Genomic DNA, 22,726 nt, shown 5'->3' on the forward strand with positions numbered 1-22,726 from the left:
CCATAAATGTCAACTGTAATTAATACTATGCTCATTAATAGGACCTACAAAGCAGGTGTGGTTTTCCTTGTTTTATAGGGAAGGACGCAGGCGCAGAGAGGGTGTGGGGTTTGCCCAAGGATACCAGCCTGGGAGAGATCTTGGAAATGTTCTCCTGAGCATCTCAGTGAACTGGGCCCCAGCCCATCCGTCCCTTCCCCAGTAGTGCCCCCAACAGACCCTCCAGTTCAAAGCTGATCCATTCTCAGAGGGTGAATCATTCATTCATTCACCTTAGAGGTGAATTTGAGATCCAACTCAAATTCACCTTCTCTAGCAAAGTTCCCATGAGCATTCTGCTCCACACCCCCTCCAGAGGCCCACAGTGGGCACAGCGTATACAACAGGAGCCCGAGGACCTGGACTCCAGTCCTGGTTCTGTCACTCACTCGCTGTGTGTCCCCAGGGGACCTGCCTCTCCTCTCTGAATCTGTTTCCTCATCAGTAAACTCAGGGAGCATGACCAGTGACTCCTAAGGCCCTGAAGCATCCTCCTACACACCTGCCACCCACTGCCCACCAGCAGGACCCAGAAAGCAAGAAAGCAAGTCAAAAAACTCCCAGAGGGGAGAGGAGACCTCAGAGGAGGCGGAGAAGGAGGAAGAAATGAGTACCCCAAGGACCTGCAGACTGTCACCAAGAAATGGCCAACAGCGAGGACAGCAGACAGTGGAAAGCCTGATAAAGACTTCCTGTGTGTCCTGACTGTCAGACCTGCAAACCTGGGAAATGTATACCCCAGGGGTATCCCAAAGTCCTGAGGCTGGAGCTGCTGCTGGGCCAAGGGTTTGGGGAAACCAACCAGCCAGCTGCTGGATGAGCAGAAATTGGCTGAGTTTCCAGCAGGGGCACAGTTTTCAGTGGTCCCCTGAGGCTGCAAAGGGCGTCTCACCCTTGATTCTTCCATCACACCATCCTGAGGACCTACTATGCACCGGTGACACAGTGAGGGGCAAGGCTGCCTCCTGGGCATCCACAACCCAGAGGACAAGACAGAGATGGGAGCACTCACTAGGTCTAGCACTGTTCTAGCACTTTCTATGAGTGACTGCAGAGATAACTGGGTTCCATTCTAGGCCACCACAATAAAGCAAATATCACAGTAAATCAAGTCACAAATTTGGGTTCCCAGTGCACAGGCTATATATTGTCACCCTGCTTATTTAACTTATATGCAGAGTGCATCATGAGAAATTCCAGGGCTGGATGAAGCCCAAGCTGGAATCAAGATTGCCGTGAGAAATATCAATAACCTCAGATACACAGATGACACCACCCTTGTGCCAGAAAGCGAAGAGGAACTGAAGAGCCTCTTGATGAAAGTGAAAGAGGAGAGTGAAAAAGCTGGCTTAAAACTCAACATTCAAAAAACTGAGATCATGGCATCCAGTCCCATCACTTCATGGCAAATAGATGGGGAAACAACAGAAACAGTGACAGACTTTCTTTTCTTGGGCTCCAAAATCACTGCAGCCATGAAATTAAAAGACACTTGCTCCTTGGAAGAAAAGCTATGACCAATCTAGACAGCATATTAAAAAGCAGACATTACTTTGCCAACAAAGGTCCATCTAGTCAAAGCTATGGTTTTTCCAGTTGTCATGTACAGATGTGAGAGCTGGACCATAAAGAAAGCTGAGCCCTGAAGAACTGATGCTTTTGAACTGTGGTGTTGGAGAAGACTCTTCAGAGTCCCTTGGACTGCAAGGAGATCAAACCAGTCAACCCTAAAGGAAATAAGGCTTGAATATTCATTGGAAGGACTGATGCTGAAACTCCAATACTTTGGCCACCTGATGCGAAGAACTGACTCATTGGAAAAGACCCTGATGCTGCAAAAGACTGAAGGTAGGAGGAGAAGGGGATGACAGAGGATGAGATGGTTGGATGGCATCACCGACTCAATGGACTTGAGTTTGAGCAAGGTCCAGGAGTTGATGATGCACAGGGAAGCCTGGCATGCTGCAGTCCAGGGGGTCGCAAAGAGTCGGCCGTGACTGAGCGACTGAACTGAGTGCACAGAAAACTTACGTTTACATTGTAGTCTATTAAGTGTGCAATAGCACTATTTATAAAAAAAAAATAATAAATCTACATACCTTAATTTAAAAATACTTTTTTGCTAAAAAATGTTAGGCATCATGTGAGCCTTCAACAAGTCATAACGTTTTTGCTAGTGGAAAGTTCAAAATACCAAAATATGACAGAGTCACCAAAGGAGTAAATGCTGTTGGAAAAATGGCCCTGGTAGACTTGCTTGACCAAAGCAAGGTTGCCACAAATTTTCAATTTGTAAAAAATGTAATATCTTCAAATTCAGTGAAATGAGATGGACCTGTCATTGAGTCCTCAGAGGAGCCCTATTCCAATTGATAGACAAGAAGCGTGAGGCCCATGGCCAGGATGTCCCTTGCCCCAGCTAACACAACCTGGACACAGTGGAGCTAAGGCAGGATGAAAAAAACCTTAGGATGCTATGGGAGCTTAAAGACAGGATATCTTGCTTCATTCAAACTTTTTACAGTTCAGCTGAGAAAACTGACATGGAAAGGAGAGTAATTAGTCAAGGACCCCAAAATAGGCCAAAATGACTGACGTGGTACCAGACTCTTTCCCCAGGGGTCATGGAGTTAAGCCAGGAACACCCCCTCGCCTGCTCGGAGGCATGCCAGTGGCCTAACCATGCCAAGAAGAATGTTACGGATTGAATGTCATCCCCCCAAAAGATATATGGAAGTCCTAATCCCCAATACCTCAGTATGTGGCTTTATGTGGAAATAGGGTCATTGCAGAAACAATTAGATAAGATGGGGTCGTGCTGGAAAAGGATGGATCCCTAATTCAGTACAACTGGTGTCTTTATAAGAACAGGAGAGAGGCACAGTGAAGGCCATATGAAGTCAGATGCACAGGGTGAATGCCGTGTCAGTGGCTTCTGGAATCAAGGAGGCTTTCAAGATAAAAGACATCCGGTTGGGGTGTCAGGGACAGCCCCTACCTGGCAGTCTTGGACGGAAAAAGAGGGACTCAGACTTATCCTGAGATGATGCAGTGAGGACAGCCAGCCTGGTGGTGGCCCCCAGGGTGGGAGTGCTGGGTCTCCTTTCCCCGCAGGGAGATGGCCCTTGGACTGGTGGGTGGGGACCAGGCAGATAGAAAGGGGCCATTAGTACCAGCACCAGCCTGTGGGGGACAAGTGGGAAGGAGGCAGCTGTTAAAAATGTGCCACTGACTTAGGAATCCCAGGGGATTCTGGGAGAGTTCTGCGGGGGAGGGGTCCTCTACAAACCCCCCACCCCCAGAACCTTCAACTGTCAAGCGCCATGCAAGCTACCAGCATGCTGTACTCTCCAGGTAGGCTCTGATGGGGTTTGTCCCACTCGTGTACCTGGCAGACGAGGGCCTCCCCTGCCCCAGGAAGGGGCTGTGTGTCCTTGGGGGTGACTACTCCATCAGACTGGATGCTCCCGAGGCTCAGGAGTTGGGCCTCTTCCTCAGCCAGTCTGGGAAAGAACAGGCCACGGATGGTCAGAGCCTCAGGAGAACAACTTCCTTGTCTCCGCCGAGTTGGGGAGAAGAGAGGGACCAGCCACACTGCTGTCATAGCTGCCTGGGGAACGGGCTTGTGTGAGGAGAGCCCCCTTGGCTGTGGCCGTTAGGGAAATAAAAGGCACCCTAGACCCAGTCTCCAGGCTTCTTGGAAAGTGTAGGCCAAGCCCAGTCTAGACATCTTCATTTACTTAATTTACTCTCTGCTCTGAGAATTAAGGTAGTGTCCCTAAATCTTCAGTCTTTCCCAACATCGGGGTCCCTTCCCGAAATTGAAGGCAAAGGGAGAAGGGGCTCGCAAAGGATAAGATGGTTAGACAGCATCGCTGACTCAATGGACATGAATCTGAGCAAATTCGGGGAGATGGTGAAGGTCAGAGGAGCCTGGACATGACCTAGCTCCTAAATCTACAAGTCCCCAGACTGATGGGAGAAACAAGACAAGCACCCAGGACAAAAATAATCCTATCTCTTCATGCCTTGCTTTCACATATTGCTCTGGCCATCTGCCTCGCCTTCCCCCAGCCAGCCTCGTCTGTCTGTCTGTCTGAGCTTGCCCATGCCTGGGCCTGAGACATTTGGGCGATAACTGTGGTGGAGTGTGTGTGTGTGTGTGTGTGTGCGTGTGTGTGAATCCTCCCTGCCAGCCCAGCTGCTGCGTCAGGAACGCAGACCAGGACAATGAGCGATGACCTCCCGGCTAGGTGATGAGCCGGAGGGAAGGCTCCAGGGAGATTAAGGAGATTCTTCACCTTGTTCTTCTCTGATGTTCTCCAGTTTTCTGGGACACCAGCACCTTCTGTGGTCCTCCCAGAACCCCCCCATCCCAAAAGCTCAGCACATCCACTTTGGGGCACCCACTTGCCACCACTTTGGGGGCAGCCGGGCAGAGGCCTCGGGGCAGCCCCGTTGGAGGAAGGGCGCAGAGGCTTCCCTCACTACGTGGGGCTTTAGGCCTCTCACTTAACCCAGCTTTCTCACCCTCCACCCTCCTACATTTGGGGACAGGATAATGTTTTGTCGTAAGACCTGTCCTGTGCACTGTGGCGTGTTTAGCAGCATCCCTGGCCTTTACCCACTGGACGCCAGCAGCCCCTGCCCCTGCTCCCCAGTTAAGGCAGCTGAAGCATCTCCTGACAGCGCCCCCGGGGAGAAGAGCTGAGTTACCTTCTCTGGGGGCCCTGGGTTCCACCCACCCAAGTCAGGAACAGCCTCTCCTGCCAGCGACAGCAACACGGTGAGGACCGGCCTGGCGGTGAAACGAGCTCGAATTCTGGGTTCGTCCTTCCTCTCAGGACCCTCTTCATCTCTGGGCAAAAGAAAAAACACATCCTCCTCCTACATATATACTCCACAGATACACACATGACTCTTTACACACAGAGACACACACACAACACAGACACACAGACACTGCATAGACACACACACACTCGACATAGACATACACACATACATTCTCCATGGAGACAGACAGACAGACAGACACACATGTACTCCACAGATACACGCATGCTCCACGTACACAGACACACCGCGTAAACACAAACGTACATTTTCCACACACACACACTACTCCACAGATGCGCACACACACACACACACCCCTTTCTTCGCTTTCCCCTAGTCAGAGGGAGGGAGAGGGAGCATCCCCGATCATCCCTAAGAGAAGCCCAGAGGGCTTAGGTTGGAAGAGAAAGGGCTGGAGGGGAATGGGGTGAAGGGAATAAGTCCCAGATTCTCACCCCACACACCTACTCTCTCCCCTGCCCCCCACTCTGGTTTTCCACAACCGGAAACCCCCCAACCTCGGTGTCGGACACCAGGGCAATCCCAACTTTGCACAGGCCTGTCTGGGGGTGGCCTCACTGAGTGGGTGGCATTGAGCCAGGACTTTTCCCAGTGGACAGATGTGAGCATGGGGGCAGGAATGATTCCAAGCAGAGGCACCGAGGCAGCCTGTGCTTCAAGGTGCTGGGCTGGTCGGGGGCAGCCTGGGTGGGTTTGTCAGGCTAATAAGCGGAGAGAACAGGGGTCATTCCTGGACCCAGGGAAGTCCCAGGAGACACTGATGAGGGACTGAAGAATGGGTTTGCTTGCTTGGGGTGGTGAGTTAGGGGGCATCAGGTAAGTTCAGCCACAAATGGCCTGTGACCTCCGTAGCTGACAAGGATGGGGAGGTGGTGCTGGGTCCCCAGGCCTTCCGGCCGGGGATACATGCCTCCCTCCAGGGCAGTGTGGTGCGAAGGTCACGAGCCTAGCCTGGTCTCTGCGGTCAGACTGAATCCACCTCAACCCTGACTCTGTGACCTTGCACCAACCCCCAACCTTGGCGCTGCGGCTTCCTGTTCTGGTAACTGTGGGTAATGCACAGCCCTCTCTTGGGCCTGGTGTGTCCTGCAGAGCAGGCACTCAGGCCCGTCAGCTCAGCTGCTCTAACTCTTCTTGACCAGCTCGAGGGAGGAAGCACAGCTGAGCCCCTGGCTCCTGCCTCTGAGGAGCACAGCAGCCCTTCCAGGGCCCAATCCGGTCTCCCCTCTAGACAGCCCAGGACCCCCACCCCTCTCTGCAGCTGCCCCCTTCTTTTCCTCACTCTGGGTTCCTCCCTCACCCCAGGCCCCACTGGGCTCTGTTTAACTTAGACCACATCCTTCCAGCCTCCCCGCTAAGTGCTTCCTTATTTCAGAAACAACTGAGAATATGGGGAGATGGGGGGACCGTCCCTGGGCGCCCAGGGGGCGGGGGGTAGGACTGCAGATTCAGAGTGGGTCTCGCGCTGTGGTCTCAGCTCCTCTTGCCCCTCCTCCGTGCTCTGCCCTGGGGTTCACTGTTGGTGGCAGAAGGGAGTCAGTCCACAGTTAGGGAAGCCTCAGGAAGCGGGTAAGAGCCTGCAGTCCCAGTGCAAGAGGACGGATCCTGGGTCCCCCCACTGCTGCTGACCCAGGGTCTGTCAGCCGGCCTGACTTTTCCTCTCAGAGACTCAGCCGTGGGGCCATTCCCTAACTGACTCTCGCCCCTGAGACGCTCCTTTCCTTCTGCCCTCCTCCCCTTGACTCTCCATTATTTCCCCTCTCCCCAAAAGGCAGTGTCTGTTTGCACGGTCTAGAGATCATTTAAAAAAAAAAAACAAACAGCTCTACTGAACTGTGATTCACACACCGTATAATTCACCCATTTAAAGTGTAGGAGTTGGTGGCTTTCAGTACATTCACAGAGTTTTGCAACCATCGCCACAATCAATTTCAGAACCTTCTCATTCTCCCCCTAAAGAAATCCCATATCCTGTAGCCATCAATTTCCAACCCCGCAACCCCCTAAGCCCCAGGCAACCATGATTATATTTCCTGTCTCTATATGAATTGGCCCATTTGGAGCACTTTGCATAATTGGAATCATATCATATGTAGTCCTTTGTGACCGCTCTCTTCACTTAGCCAAGTGTTTTTAAGGTTCATCTCAGTGCTTCATTTCTTTTCATTGTCCATGTATTCCTCATTTTGCTTGTCCATTCATCAGCTGATGGACATTTGGGTTTTTCCCCTCACGTTTCGGCTATTGTGACTAATCCTGCTTCTATTAACATTTGTGTACAGGTTTTTGTATGGACAGATGTTTTTAAATTTTATTTACTTATTTATTTTTGGCTGCGCTGAGTGTTGCTGCACGCAGGCTTTCCCCAGTTGTGATGAGTGGGGCAGGTCTCTAGTTTCAGCGCACAGGCTTCTCACCGCAGTGGATTCTCTCGTTGCGGAGCGCGGGCTCGCTAGCCGTGCGGCACAGGCTTAGTTGCCCCGACTCATGTGGAGTCTTCCAGAACCAGGGATTGAACTCGTGTCCTCTGCGTTGGCAGGTGATTCTCAACCACCGGACCACCAGGGAAGTCCTGGACGTATTAACATACTTTCATCTCTCTTGGGTATATATACCTAGAGGCGAAATTTCTGGATCATGTGGTAATTCTGCGTTTAACTGAGGAGCTGCCAGACTATTTTCCGAAGTGGCTGCACCCTTTCACATCCCCCCCAGGAGAGTCTGAGAAGGCCAATTCCCCCACATCCTCACCAACACGTCTCGTTACCAATCTTTTGGAAGAGAGTTCTCCTAACATCCTCACCAACACGTCTCGTTACCAATCTTTTGGATGAGAGCTGTCCTAGCAGGCTTCCCTGATAGCTGAGATGGTAAAGAATCCGCCTGCAATGTGGGAAACCCGGGTTCAATCCCAGGGTCGGAAAAATCCCCTGGAGAAGGGAATGGGAACCCACTCCAGTATTTTTGCCTATAGAATTCCATGGACAGAGGAGCCTGGCAGGTTATAGTCCATGGGGTTGCAAAGAGTCAGACATGACTGAGCGACTAACACTTAACTTTCAGTGGGTGTGAACTGACCTTGACTTGCATTTGTCTGGTGAATGATACCGAGCATTTTTCATGTGATTATTGGTCATTTGTATATCTTCTTCAGAGAGACTCCGATTCAGATCCTTTGTCCATTTTTTTTTCTCCCAAGGTTTATTGAGGGCATGGGGGTCTACAGGGAAGCCCAGTACCTGTGGGGAAGGCTTGCTGTCGGTCTGGAGGGCAGCGGCCTGGCAGGCAGCTGGAGAGAGGGGTCTCCAAAACCTGGGTTTACTTGAAAGTGTGGCCCTCGGCTCCACCATGCCCAAAACCTTTGGGTCTGAGCATGGCCGCGTAGCAGGGCCTGCCTTCATGCTCCACCTGATCCCCGCCCCGAGGTAGCATCTTCCCACATCTCTCACGCTTCAGGCAAGGCCAGTGCCAGTCCTTCCCCAGGGATGTCACCCGTTCAGCAAAGTACACCTCCTTGTTGCGCACAGGGCACCTGGGCACGGTGGCGCCGGATCCGCGGCAGGCAACTGGGCCGGAGCAGATGGGAGCACTGGACTCCTTTGTCCATTTTTAATGGGTTATTTGTCCTTTGATTGTTAAGCAGAGACCGTTTTTGACAGAGGGATTGCGGCCCGCATAAGCCAGAACCGACTCAAGGCCAAGGGCATGGGCCAGCACCACAACGCCCAGAACTACAACAACCAGAGCTTTGAGGAACTGCGAGCACTCTGCCTACGGAGGGGAGAGCTGTTCGAGGACCCCTTTTTCCCTGCAGAACCCACTTCACTAGGCTTCAAGGAACTGGCACCCAACTCCAAACACGTGCAGAACATCAGCTGGCAGCGGCCCAGTGTGGGCACCGGGAGGGGAGGCGTGGACTCCTGGGGGATGGGACATGTAGTGATGCCGCAGTCCCTTGCATGATTTCCAATCCCTCACCGCCCTCTCTTGGCTCTGCCCTGGATTCCACCTCCATTCGGGTTAAGGACAGTTCTGGAAGTGCTTAAGTAAAATCTCTCGGATGACCCTGGGAAGGTCACTCACTGACTTTTGCTGTCACAGCTTACACCTATGCCAGCTGCCCCCCTCCACCCCATCTCCCCCATCCACGTTTCCCCTAGAATCCAAGAGGCAGGCAGTATTCCCCGAGGAGGTAGGAGGGAGGTTAAGAGGGGATGGCTTGGGCTCTCTGAAACCTTTCTCCCTTCTCTGCAGCAAATCACAAGCAATCCTCAATTCATCGTGAATGGGGTCAGCCCGACCGACATCTGCCAGGGCGTGCTCGGTGAGTGGGGAGCGGGAAAGCCTGGGGTGTCTTCTGGGGCTGGGGAACTGGGACCCCAAGGCTCAGACAGCTCTTCTGTTTCCCTGCTTCTCCCCTAAGCCAGATGCCACCCCTACCTGCTGCCATCTGGGTCTGGGAATAAGCAGGGTGCTATATTAGTTATCGGGCTTTCCAGGTGGCTCAGCAGTAAAGAACCTGCCTGCAGAAGACCCAAGTTCAATCCCAGGTTGGGAAAAATCGCCTGGAGAAGGAAATGGCAACCCACTCCAGTTTTATTGCCTGGGAAATCCCATGGATAGAGGAGCCTGGTAGGCTACAGACCATGGGGTCACAGAGTCCAACATGACTTAGCAACTGAACAGCAACATATTAGTTATTAATTGCTCCAAGACTCAGTGACTTAAAGCAACAACAAACATCTATCATCTCACAGTTTCTCCGGGGCAGGAATTAGGAAGCAATAGAGCTGGGTGGGTCTGGCTCAGGGTCTCTCACGAGGTTTCACAGGAGCTGGAGGGTCCCCTTCCAAGATGGCACGCTCATGTGGCAGAAGGCCTCGGGTCCTTGCCATGTAGCTTCTCTGTAGGACACTCGAGCGTCCCCATATGGTAGCTGGCATCCCCCAGAGTGAGTGGCCTGAGACAGAACAAGGAGGAGGTTAGACTGACTTCACCAGCTGGTCTCAGGAGAAACAGGCGGTGACCTCCCCAGGTTCTGCTGTTAAAAGCAAACGAACCTGCAGGGACTTCCCTGGTGGTCCAGTGGTTAAGACTCTGTGATTCTCCTGTAGAGGGGCATGGGTTCGATCCCTGGTCCAGAAACTAAGATCTCACGTGCCACTCGGCCAGGAAAAAAAAAAAAAAAAGCATGCATGCATGCAATCCAAATCCCATGGAAGGAAAGGGGAACCAGCCTTCTGCTCTTGCGGGGAGGGTTGTAGAAGGACTTGTGGACACATTTTAAAGTCCCTGCAGGTACTCCGACTTCCTCAGTCTAAGGTATTAGGTGAAGGAGAGCCGCTCTCACGTGGGCTCTCACCACCGGTTCCCATCCTCGGCTTGGACTCTGGGGCACACACAGGGGAATGCGCAGTCCTGCTGTCTTTCCAGGAGACTGCTGGCTGCTGGCTGCCATTGGCTCTCTCACCGCGTACCCCAAACTGCTGTCCCGTGTGGTGCCCAAGGGGCAGAGCTTCAAGAAGAACTATGCTGGCATCTTCCATTTTCAGGTGAAGGACAGTTTGAAAGCCAGAGTTGATTTGTGTTTGAGGCGTGTGCATGTGTGTGCGGAGGCTGTGTGAGAGACAATTAGTACATGCTTTGAAGCTTACCTTTCCCCTTTCCTTTTGGAAAAAAAAATGATATCTATTAGGGTAGATTTTTGCCTAATTATTAGAGAAATATCCTCTCACTAAAGAAATTGTGTAAGCTAAGCTTTTAAAGCCCCAAAAGAAAATAGTTGTATTGGTTTGTGATTCTCCTCTATCTCTTTCTCCTGCTTCTCGCTGTGTCGTGTCTTTCCTTCTCTCAGTAGAAACACACATATATGTATCAATATACGCATGTATATGCGTGTGTTTGTCAACATCTATGACATGGGAGTTTCGCATAATTTTTGTAATCTGCTCTTTAAATTATGCAACATGTGGACAAATTCCTCGGGTCATAAAAATATTTCTGAAAGTCACGAGAGTTTTTCTGAATCACAAGACCTCAGAAATAAAAGACCAGCCAAGGTCCAAAGGCGGGTGGATCTAGACCACGGCAGAACCTGACTAGAGGCTGGAGGGCCTGTCAGATCTTTCAAGCTTTTCTGGAGGTAGGTGGGCTCTCTGTCACTGGTGTGTCATTGAATTGGCCACCAGGGGGCACTTGGGTAGCAGTCCTCCTGCAAGGAGAGGGGAGTGTGTGTGTGTGTGTGTGTGTGTGTGCACGCGCGCTCACATTTGGAAGGGGGCCTGGGGCAGACAGACGCCCATACCCCGCTGACACCCACCTTGCTACCCCCAGATCTGGCAGTTTGGGGAGTGGATGGACGTTGTGGTGGATGACCGGCTGCCCACAAAGAATGGCAAGCTGGTGTTTGTGCACTCAGCGGAGCGCACTGAGTTCTGGAGCGCCCTGCTGGAGAAGGCATATGCCAAGTGAGTACCTAGCCAAGGGACTGGCCTGGCCTCCAAGCCTGCCCTGACCGTTGGCAGTGACAGAAGCATCTGGAATCAGGGGAAGAGGCAGGGGGACCGCGGGGCATCCCTCACTTCCCTCCCCGCCCCGTCTGAGGTCCAAGCTTACAACCAGCCGCCTCCCAGACAGAGCCCAGACAGTGCCTTATCTGTGCCCGCAGGCTGAACGGATCGTATGAAGCTCTGTCGGGGGGCAACACGGTGGAGGGCTTTGAGGACTTCACAGGGGGCGTGACGCAGAGCTTCCAACTCCAGAATCCCCCTAGGAACCTGCAGAGGATTCTTAGGAAGGCCGTGGAGCGATCTTCCCTCATGGGCTGCTCCATCGAGGTAAACCACGCTTGGTCTCGCTTCGGGGCATTTGCACCTGGTGTTGCTTTCACCTAGAAAGTTCTTTCTCCAGATACCTGCATAACTAGCCCCTTCTCATTCACATTTCCACTCCAGTGCCCCTCCCTCAGGCTAGTCTTCCCTGCCTTAGCTGTTCCTACTCCTGTTTTCCTCTCCACTTTGTTTTGATTTTTTTTCCCCAACATTTATCACAGTCAGAAACTGTCATACTTGTTAATGTGTATATTCATGACCAAACTTCTCCAGACAGTTTCCATATTCCACGAAGGCATGTCCAACTCTTTGCGACCCTATGCACTGTAGCCCGCCAGGCTCCTCTGTCCATGGGATTTCCCAGACACAACACTGGAGTGGATACTGGAGTTGGGGATCAAATCCAGGTCTTCTGCCCTGCAGGGAGATTCTTTCCCATCTGAGCCACCAGGGAATCCCTTCCATGAAGGCAGTGACCTTATTTGTCTCTTTGACTGCTGATCCTGGGACTTCAGGTGGTGCTTGGCATACAATAGATTCCCAACGCATATTTGTTCAAATAAATAAACCCAGAGTGCCACTGTGAGGCTTCCCTGATGGCTCAGCCGTAAAGAATCTGCCTGCAAGGCAAGAGACGCAAAAGACTCAGTTCAATCCCTGGGTGGGGAAGATCCCTGGAGGAGGAAATGACAACCCATTCCAGTATCCTTGCCGGGAAAACCCCATGGACAGAGGAGCCTGGCAGGCTACAGTCCAAAGTGTCACAAAGAGTCAGACATGACTGAGTGACTGAGCACAAGAGTGTCACTGTAAGACCCAGCAGTTGCATTCTTGGGCATTTATCCCAGAGAAATGAAAACTTAGGTCAGTCAGTTCAGTCTCTCAGTCGTGTCCGACTCTTTGCGACCCCATGAATCGCAGCATGTCAGGCCTCCCAGTCCATCACCAACTCCCAGAGTTCACTCAGACTCAACGTCCATCGAGTCAGTGATGCCATCCAACCATCTCATCCTCTGTCGTCCCCTTCTCCTTTTGCCCCCAATCCCTCCCAGCATCAGAGTCTTCTCCAATGAGTCAACTCTTCGCACGAGGTGCCCAAAGTACTGGAGTTTCAGCTTTAGCATCATTCCTTCCAAAGAAATCCCAGGGCTGATCTCCTTTAGAATGGACTGGTTGGATCTGCTTGCAGTCCAAGGGACTCTCAAGAGTCTTCTCCAACATCACAGTTCCAAAGCATCAATTCTTCGGTGCTCAGCCTTCTTTACAGTCCAACTCTCACATCCATACATGACCACAGGAAAAATGAAAACTTAGATCCACACAAAAGCCTGTGCCCAAATGTTTAAAGCAGGTCTATTTGTAATAACCAGAACCTGGAAACGACTTAGATGTCTTTCAAAGGGTGAACAGTTGAACAGACTGCAATGAACGCATTTAGGGGATGCTGCTGCTAAGTCACTTCAGTTGTGTCCGACTCTGTGCGACCCCATAGACAGCAGCCCACCAGGCTCCCCCATCCCTGAGATTCTCCAGGCAAGAACACTGGAGTGGGTTGCCATTTCCTTCTCCAATGCATGAAAGTGAAAATGAAGTCTCTCAGTCGTGTCCAACTCTTAGCGACCCCATGGACTGCAGCCTACCAGGCTCCTCCATCCATGGGATTTTCCAGGTAAGAGTACTGGAGTGGGGTGCCATTGCCTTCTCCATGCTACTCAGCAATAAAAAGACATGAACTGTTGACACACACAATAACTTGGATGAGTCTCAAGGAAATTCTGCTGAATGAAAAAAGCCAATCCCCAAAGGTTCCATACTGTACGATTGCTTATATGACAGTGTTGAAATGACAAAATTATTTTTTTTAATCTATTTTTTTTTTTTTGGCTGTGCTGGGTCTCCATTGCTGGGCAAGTTACTCTCTAGTTGCAGCAAGCAGGGGCTACTCACTAGTCCTCACTGCGGCTTTTCCTTGTTGTAGACAGGGCTCCCAGGCTTCAGTAGCTGCAGCTCTAGAGCACAGGCTTCAGAGTTGTGGCTGCGGGTTTAGTTCCCCCAAGGCATTTGGGATCTTCCCAGAACGGGGATGGGACCGTGTCTCCTGCATTGGCAGATGGATTCTTTACCACCGAGCCACTTAGGGAAGGTCTTGAAATGACCAAATTCTTGAAAAATGGAGAACAGATTAGGAGTTGTCAGAGTTTAGGGAAGACAGTCATAAGAGGTGATTGTTGGCTATAACAGGGCAACAATGGGATGTTAGCAGTGATGGAAATGTTCCATATTGTGATGATGGTGGTAGATACAGAACACTATACATATAATAACAATGCATAAAGCATACACAAGTGAATACTAGTAAAAGTGGAGGCAGCTGCATTAGATCAACAGACTGTGTCAACATATTCATTTTGGTTTTTATACTGTGCTATAGGGACTTCCACGCTTCCACTGCAGGGGACACAGGTTCAATCCCTGCTGGGGAACTAAGATCCTGTATGCTGTATGGCATAGCTAAAAAAATAAAACAGAACAAAAAACCTTGATATCATGCTATAGCTTTTTTTTTTTTTTTTTTAGCAGTTTTTAAAAACTAATTATTTTTATTTGGACAGCACTGGGTCTTCATTGTGGTGTGGGGGCTTAGTTGCCTCACAGTATGTGGGGTCTCAGTTCCACAACCAGGGTTTGAACCCTGGTCCCGGGCAGTGGAAGGCGGGTTTTTAACCACCAGACCACCAGGGAAGTCCCTGAGCTATAGTTTTGGAAGATGTTACTAATGTAGATCCTGTACACAGGATCTCTCTGTATCATTTCTTAAAATCGCTTTTGAGTCTGCAAGCATTTGAAAAGGCAAAGTTGAATTAAAAAAAAAAAAAAAGTGAACCCAGATCTAAATAAGAAGAAAGTCCTAAAAAGAGGGGATAATATATACACGTCTAGCCGATTCACTTCACCGTACCTCTGAAACAAACACGACATTTATTGTAAAGCAAATCTTCTCCAATAAAAATAAGTTTTAAAACAGGGAGTTCAGAGAGTTGTCACCTGTCTTCAGGTACCCCCGTCTTCCTGACCAGCTCCTGAGTTCCTCTCAAGCCCTCTGTGTTCTGCCAGGTCACCCACGAACATGAGCTGGAGTCCTTGACGCAGGGTATGCTGGTGAGAGGACATGCTTACTCAGTGACCGGCCTCCAGGACGTGAGTCTGACCCCTGCAACCCCACCCAGAGGGGCGCGAGGAGAACTTCTTTGACCCTAAGCTCCTGACCTCTGCCCACAACCCACCCAGGTCTCCTACCAAGGCAGGACAGAAACACTGATCCGAGTCCGGAATCCCTGGGGCCGGATTGAGTGGAATGGAGCCTGGAGTGACAAGTAGGTGGCTCGCCAGCACTCTGGGGGTAGGGGCAGAGCACACCGCAGACCCCACCCCCACGGAGCAAAGCCAAGCCACCGAGAGATTCTCCATCTAACCAGGAGTCTCAAGTGGCTCAGGGGTGAGGGGAGCCCCGGGGGAGGAACAAGCTCTGCTCCCCCACCTGTCTCTGCTCCAGCGCCAAGGAGTGGGAGGAGGTAGCCCCAGATGTCCAGAGGCAGCTGCTGCACAGGAAGGAGGACGGGGAGTTCTGGTCAGTCCCATGCCCGCCCCCTTCATCCTCCTGCCGCCCATCGCACCCGAGCTTTGGACGGGGAGGTTCTGGGGGGGTCCGTGGGTGTGGGTGTGCCACTGATGGCTCTGCGCACCCCCTACCACAGGATGTCCTACCAAGATTTCCTTGGCAACTTCACCCTCCTGGAAATCTGCAACATGATACCCGACACGCTCTCCGGGGACTACAAGAGCTGTTGGCATACCACCTTCTACGAGGGCAGCTGGCGGAGGGGCAGCACCGCAGGGGGCTGCCGGAGCTACCTGGGTGGGCTGGGTGGGGTTGGGGGGTGGAACTCGGGGCAAGGAGTGGGTGATGGGCCACTGACTCACTGCACAACCAGGCTCAGGGGCCCAGGGGCAAGGGCCATCAGATGCGACTGGGCCCTGCGAGGAGGCGGGCGTGTGGCCTGGAAGCCCATCCACCCTGGGAAGGGCAGGGCCATCCTGACCTGCTTCCTCCACAGACACATTCTGGACCAACCCCCAGTTTAAGATCTGTCTCCCCGAGAAGGATGACGACATAGAGGACGATGAAGCCGTCTGCACCTGCCTGGTGGCCCTGATGCAGAAGAACTGGAGGCGGACAAGGCCCCACGGAGCCCAGCTGGAGACCATTGGCTTCGTCATCTATTCGGTGGGTGCCCAGCTGGTCCCCTGGCCACTCTTGCTCCCGCAGTGGCCTCACCCCCTGGACCACTGCCCACCCCACAGCCCCAGGACTAGGACACCCTCCCTTCAACCACCTCCACACCCCTAGCTCGCTCTTTCTTCTCCGCTCCCCACAATGTTGTGTTAGTTTCAGGTGTACAAAAAAGTGGATCAGTGGTATTTAGACACATACCTACTCTCTTCCCACATAGGTCATTACATAGTACTGAGTAGAGTTCCCTGTGCTGAACAGGAGATCCTTATTGGTGGTGGTGTTTAGTTGCTAAGTCGTGTCTGACTCTTCAGTGACCCCGTGGACCGTCCATGTGATTTCCCAGGCAAGAGTACCGGCATGGGTTGCCATTTCCTTCTCCAGGGAATCTTCCCTGACCCAGGAATCCAACCCGTTACTCCTGCCTCCTTTCCGGCATTACCGGCAGGTTCTTTACTGATAAGGCCCTGGGGAAGCCAGGTCCTTATTAGTTACCTATTGTATTTACAGTACTGTGTGTATATCAATCCCAATCTCCCAGTTTATCCCTACCCGCCCAACCCCTTGCCCTGGCTTTTTCTTGAGTGGTGTGTTGAGCTTTTAAGGCAGGGCTGACAATTTTCTTTCCAAATATTTTAAATTGAAAACTCTTAAGGAGGGACTTCCCTAGTGGTCTAGCGCAGGGGGCATCTGCTCTATTCCCAGTTGGGAACAAAGATCCTGCATGCCACAAGGTGTAAACAAAAAGGAAAAAAAAAAGAAAAGGAAAAAACATTTAAGGAGCACTTCCTCTGTGCCAGGCATTGTTCCAAGGGCCTTTCAAATAGTAACGCCTTAATAAAAAGGAAGGAGACTGGGAGCCAGAGGCAAGGTCATGTCCAAACTCATACCGGTTTCGACACACTCAGAAATTTCCCCACAGCTCCCAAGCCTCCACAGAGTCACCCCACCAAGAACATGGAGTCTGGCCAGGAAAAACCCCTGACAAGTGTTTCCCAAGCTGTGCCTTGCAAAATCCTAGAAACGCCCATTTGTCCTTTCACTTACATAGTCAACAATATCCATGGAGCACCTTCTGTATGCTCAGGCATGAACAAAAGCAGACTTGAGCCCTGCCCTCCTCCTAGGCTGTGTGTCCCTCAGGTTAACAGACACACCCCAAGCCATTTCTAAGGTTAAATGCGACCCCTCCCAGAAAGGCTGCCTTCTCTACACCCACCCAGAGCTCCCCTGGGCCATTAGTATATTAAAGGTTCTGCAGGAACCTATATTTCTGCAGGAGAGCAATGTATTTATCTTGGTTTAAGTCACCTTTTTATAAAGCATCTTTTATAGAGCAACTTTTTAATGAGCACCTTCGTTCTCATTCCTAGGTTTCTATGAACTTCCTGGGGAAAATGAGCATTCCATGGAAAATGCTCTCCCCGTGTTTTTCCCCAGTTCTCCAACTGCTTAGCAGCGTTGAGACTGGGTGAGTTAGTTCACCACCTCTGGGGGATTTCCTTTCCATCCTTAACCTGAAGTGATAAAATATCCTCTTCGCAAAACTTGCTATAAACCATACTTGGCTGTCCAAAGCAAAAGGAAAGGTTATTAAAGCTGGAACTTAACAGCTCTTAGATCCCATGCACCTCCCCACACTGGTGTCCCAGGGCCCTTATTAGCAGCCCCTCCCCTGCTCAACACACACAGCCTGACTTCCATGGACCTGAGCCCCTTAGCCATCCTGGGGATCTGACCTTCCTCGTTCTTCCCTTCCCAGATCCCAAAGGAGGTACCGAAGATGAGGGGCTTGACGTCCGGCAGACACCCACCCCATTCCCGGCTGCGTGCAGATGGGCCAGGGGTGGAATTCGGTGAAGGGTCTGGGGGCCACTGGGTCAGGGTTCCAGCCCCCTTGGGCCCTGGGTGGGAGTCAGGGAAGGAAACCACTTCCTTCCCTGGAGGGAAGCTACCTGCCAGCCACAGCATCCCCCTAACCTTGCCCAGCTGGGCCTCACTGTGGGGGTCCCTCTCTCCCTGCCCTCTCCCCGAGGACCCTGGACCCACCTGCAGGGCACATACAGTTTCAGAACCTCCAGGATGTCCACTTGAAAAAGGACTTCTTCGTCAAGTACCAAGACCTGGGTTTCTCGGAGATTTTCACCAACTCGCGGGAGGTGAGCAGCCAGTTCCAGCTGCCCCCAGGGGAATACATCATCATCCCCTCCACCTTCGAGCCGCACAAGGACGCCGACTTCCTGCTGCGGGTCTTCACAGAGAAGCACAGCGAGTCCTGGTGAGGGGCCCCACCTCACTACTCCAAGGCCACCTGCCCCCCACCCCGAGCTGTAGGATGTCATGCTCAGGGATCAGTCATCCGGTAGCCTCCCCCCGCCACCGACACTCTGTCCCTAATTTACAGTCAAGGAAACTGAGGCACGAGGCAGGGAAGTCCAAGGTAGTAGCAGAGTCAGAATTGGAACCCCAATCCCATGGCACCCATTCCCTATTGCTTCAGATACACATGACCTCTCCACCCTTCCCCCTGGAGTCCCTGTTTCCCTGAACCCCTGCTAACTCCACGCTTTCGTCCACTTCTGCCCAGGGAACTGGATGAAGCCAACTACGCTGAGCTTCTCCAAGAGGTGAGGGGAGGCCATGGGGTTGGGGGTTCGGGGCAGTATGTGTGGGTTGGGGTGTGAAGGAACGCTCTGGACCGTGTCCCTCTCCCACCCCTTTCCCTCCAGGAGAGCATCTCTGAGACCGACATAGACCAGGACTTCGTACGTTTGTTTCACATAGTGGCCGGTGGAGAGGTGAGAGGCAGAGGTCTGGGGGTGCTGAAAGGAGGTGACTGGGGGCTGAAGGGGCCAGACGGAGAGTTTACGGTCCCCCTTCCTAGGGCAAGGAGATAGGCATGTATGAGCTACAGAAGCTGCTCAACAAGGTGGTCTCCAGATGTGAGTCTTCCGCCCGCTACAATCCTTCCCTTAATCACCCTTAATCACCCCTGCCCTCCTCCCCATCCCAGCAACACTCAGCCACCCCTCCCCTTCTTTCTGCCCCTCCCTCCCTCACAGTCAAAAACTTCAAAACCAAGGGCTTCAGCCTGGACGTGTGCCGCTGCATGGTCAACCTCTTGGATGTATCTTCCCGTCCAGTGGGCCGTCCTGCCCAGTGCTATCCTGCCCCAGCCCCTACCCCTGAGCCTGGCCCCAAGGTGGCCACCTCTCTGGCCAGCCATGCCCTCCTTCTGGATGGGGATTAGGCTCTGGGGTGGCAAAAGACGCCAGTTCTTCTGGCCGTCACCACAGTTACCTACAGGGCCCTTTGGCCTTGGTCCCCACCTTAGTGAGCCGCTCTGCTTCCTGGCCCCCGGAATGTCCTCCCCACCCTCTCCTCTGATATCCTTGACTGCCTCTCCTCTCAGAAAGATGGCTCTGGCAAACTGGGGCTTCGGGAGTTTCAGGTCCTGTGGAGAAAAATCAAGAAATGGACGGTAAAGGGCATTGAGGGGGCAGTTTATGGGGGTGAGAGAGGTCCTTGTGAGGAATGAGGACTAGGAGGTCTAACAAAGATGAAACTGTAACAGGAGCCCCTGACTAGACATGCGCGTGTACACACACACACACACACACACCCTGGGACGGAGTTGTTGACATGCTGCCACATGAAATAGTCAAAATGTTCCCGGAACTTTCCTGACAGTCTCAGTGGTTGGGACTTCTTCCAATGTGGGGGGTGTGGATTGGATCCCTGGTCAAGAAGCTAAGATCCCTACCCTGCAATGTGGCTAAAAAAAAATGAAAATAAAAATAAAATTCAATAACCAGCAGAGTCTAGGTATCAACTAACATAAAGGATACAGGCAGAGAGCCCTGAGCAAGGTGCCAGGAGCCAGCTCTGCAGTCACCAGGCGATAGGAATATGGGAGCTCAGGTGTAGGCCGGCGGGGGACGGGGCACGGGGGCTCCTGGGGGTTTGGGTGGTGGTTGTGAAGCATTTCACCCCTTGTGAAACATTGTGCCCTGCACATGGCCCTACCACAACTGCCTGTCCCTTCAGGACATCTTCCGAGAGTGTGACCAGGACCAGTCAGGCACCTTGAATTCCTATGAGATGCGCTTGGCAGTTGAGAAAGCAGGTGGGCTAGGGGCGGGACAGGGTTTGGGGGCTGGGATGGGGGAGGCAGCGGCCAAAGGGCTGGACTCTCTCCTTCCACACCCCTCCCTCTCCCAGGCATCAAGCTGAACAACAAGGTCACGCAGGTGCTGGTGGCCAGGTACGCGAATGACAGCTTGATCATGGAGTTTGACAGCTTCATCAGTTGTTTCCTGAGGCTGAAGGCCATGTTCAGTGAGTCAGCCGGGCACCTGCCCACACCCCACCCCGGGCCATTGGCCCACCGGCCTTCTCCCGCATACCTGCGCGAGAAGCACTGCTCCAGAACCCTCCCCTCCACAGGGCGCAGACAATCTGGGTTCAAATTCCAGCCCCACCATTGCGGGCTCTGTTGCCTTGACCAAGTCACTGTATCTCTCTGTGCCTGTAAGTGTAGATAATAGTGCTGCCTACATAGGACCATGGTAGAGGTTAAATGAGATAGTATCTAGAGAGCACTCAGAACTGGCCGTGGTTCAGAGCAAGGCTTTAGGAAGGAGTCCTTATCATTAACTCCCTACTGGACTGGGGATGTAGCTGGAGAGAGGGATACCCTTTCTGACCTCTGCCCTAGTTGAAAATGGGTGACCACTGACTTACCTCCCAACCATCCTCCCTTTGCCTCCTCCCCGAAACAGCGTACTTTCTAACCATGGACCCTGAGAACACTGGCCAGATTTCCCTGGACCTGAACCAGGTACGTGGAAGGGATCTCAGGCACCCCCACCCATGGCTCCGCTAACCCTTCCCTCTCCATGGACATCATGCCCCATCCCCACCTCTCCCATCTTCTGATGTTCTTCTCACCTCACAGTGGCTGCAGATAACCATGTGGGGTTAGAGGCACTGCAGGATCCCGACTTCCTTCCACCACCAGCACCACCACCAGCCCCCACAGGGCTACTCCCTGTGGCACTCAGCTCTGCAGCCTCTGCTGATGGAATGGACCCTGGATGCCAGGCTCACTCCATCAGCGGGCCTCCGGGCCCACCCTCCCGGGCCCACCTTCCCCACTCAAAATGTTTTTCTTTTACCCCAACCAGGCTTCCAGTGGCTGGATTTACTCCACAGTTTCCTCCCTCTCCAAGTATATTTCACTACAGGTGAAGTTACACTTTCCCCAGTGTCCCCAGCTGGGGAGGTGGTCCACGCTTTCCACTCTGCTCAGGCTCCCCTGTTTCACGGCCCCTCCCTCCTCCCCCTCACTGGGTGTGGGGGGCATTAATATAATGACCAACACATGCCACTGGCTTCTGTGTCTCTGTGTTTCTACGTCAGGAAGAGGCTGGCGGGGGTGTAAGTCGTATCCTCAGCACCAAAAAGGAGGAACCCAGAGCTCTCCGTTGGGGTGGTACCACACCCCTGTCCTTGGGAGTGTTTCAGTTCAGTTCAGTTCAGTTCAGTCGCTCAGTCTCAGTCGTGTCCGACTCTTTGCGACCCCATGAATCGCAGCATGTCAGGCCTCCCGGTCCATCACCAACTCCCGGAGTTCACCCAGACTCACGTCCATCGAGTCAGTGATGCCATCCAGCCATCTCATCCTCTGTCGTCCGCTTCTCCTGCCCCCAATCCCTCCCAGCATCAGAGTCTTTTCCAATGAGTCAACTCTTCGCATGAGGTGGCCAAAGTACTGGAGTTTCAGCTTTAGCATCATTTTGGAAATGCAATATTGTCACAGAGCTAGAGGGCACTGTTGGCATTTATGGGCAGTGCTGGGGATGCTAAAGGCAAGGAATGCCCCATCACAGCGTGGTACCTGGAGCAACATCCTAGGGGAGAGCTGAGCCGCCGGACGCTGAGCCTCCCCTCCCATCTCCTCCCTCAGACTGGAATCTCCATAAGTGGCACTGCTGCTGTCTCAGAGTTCAAAAGCCCTACCGGAGTCAGCCAGTCATAGAGGGAGTCAGCCAGTCATAGAAACGCACCGAGCCTCCGGGACGTGTGGCTGGGGAGGAGTGGGGGACTGTGGCCACAGATCAGTTCATTCCTGCCTTAAAAGGTATTCAAATTCAAATCATTCTTATTGTTGAAAAACTGCTGCCTGGCTGTTGTCCTCACCCGGAAGGAGGGCGGGATCCTTAGTCCACCAGTCCTTGACCTTGGAGTCTCTGCCTCAGAGGCCTCCAGCTTCCAGCCCCTAGACCCCAGCCTCCTGCTGCAGTGGGAAGACTGAGACCAGCAGCAGTACCCCCAGCTGCACTTCTCTCAACCTTCCAGATCTCCCTGTGGCTCTCTCCCCCACCCCTGCCCTGGGTAACTGTGCTTGGGAGCTTTGCAACCTCTTGCATAGACACAGCCTCTAAATTCCTTTAGAATAAAGTCTAACGAATCTAAACCCCCAATGAATTGTAATCCTTCCCCACTCTATGTACTTTGAGCTTCCCAGGGTAGCTGGCTTCGTTTCCTCCTGCACTAAGAACTCAGAGGCTTCCTTCTATTTGCATTAAACCCACCCATTCCTCTTAGGCTTGGGGGTGGGGGGTGGGGGTGGGATTCCAGTCTTCCTGGATCTGGTGACCAATTCCCAGCACCAGCCCTGCCCCCTGTCGCCTTTGTGACAACC

General features: G+C 52.5%; 2 protein-coding genes across 4 annotated transcripts; one reads left to right on the forward strand and one right to left on the reverse strand.

Annotated features, from left to right (window-relative positions):
• The first annotated feature begins 3,295 nt into the window (after positions 1-3,295).
• Positions 3,296-21,406, forward strand: CAPN11 (calpain 11). Of its 3 annotated transcripts, XM_061398304.1 has the most exons (22): positions 3,297-3,393; positions 8,540-8,790; positions 9,154-9,223; positions 10,333-10,451; positions 11,233-11,366; positions 11,567-11,735; positions 14,844-14,927; positions 15,018-15,103; positions 15,283-15,357; positions 15,485-15,645; positions 15,845-16,014; positions 17,783-17,794; positions 18,087-18,298; positions 18,608-18,647; positions 18,750-18,818; positions 18,905-18,962; positions 19,083-19,147; positions 19,433-19,501; positions 20,068-20,146; positions 20,242-20,358; positions 20,802-20,860; positions 20,978-21,406. In XM_061398304.1, the coding sequence occupies exons 1-22, from the start codon at positions 3,363-3,365 to the stop codon at positions 21,002-21,004; spliced, it is 2,157 nt and encodes a 718-aa protein (XP_061254288.1). In that variant the 5' UTR covers positions 3,297-3,362; the 3' UTR covers positions 21,005-21,406. The 3 variants fall into 3 exon arrangements, with proteins under 3 accessions (XP_061254287.1, XP_061254288.1, XP_061254286.1); XM_061398302.1 differs by lacking the exons at positions 18,905-18,962; positions 19,083-19,147; positions 19,433-19,501; ... (2 more) ...; positions 20,802-20,860; positions 20,978-21,406 and having other exon boundaries at positions 3,314-3,393; positions 8,543-8,790; positions 17,783-18,298; XM_061398303.1 differs by lacking the exons at positions 15,283-15,357; positions 18,905-18,962; positions 19,083-19,147; ... (3 more) ...; positions 20,802-20,860; positions 20,978-21,406 and having other exon boundaries at positions 3,296-3,393; positions 17,783-18,298.
• LOC133237044 (cysteine-rich protein 1-like) lies at positions 6,407-8,502 on the reverse strand (the record flags this gene model as incomplete). The annotated part of the gene is made up of 1 exon (XM_061399377.1): positions 6,407-8,502. A coding segment is annotated over one exon (285 nt), but the record flags the coding sequence as incomplete, so codon positions are not given.
• Positions 21,407-22,726: the final 1,320 nt, after the last annotated feature.

Source organism: Bos javanicus, chromosome 23 (genome assembly GCF_032452875.1).
Source record: "Bos javanicus breed banteng chromosome 23, ARS-OSU_banteng_1.0, whole genome shotgun sequence".
NCBI classification, from domain to species: Eukaryota; Metazoa; Chordata; class Mammalia; order Artiodactyla; family Bovidae; genus Bos; species Bos javanicus.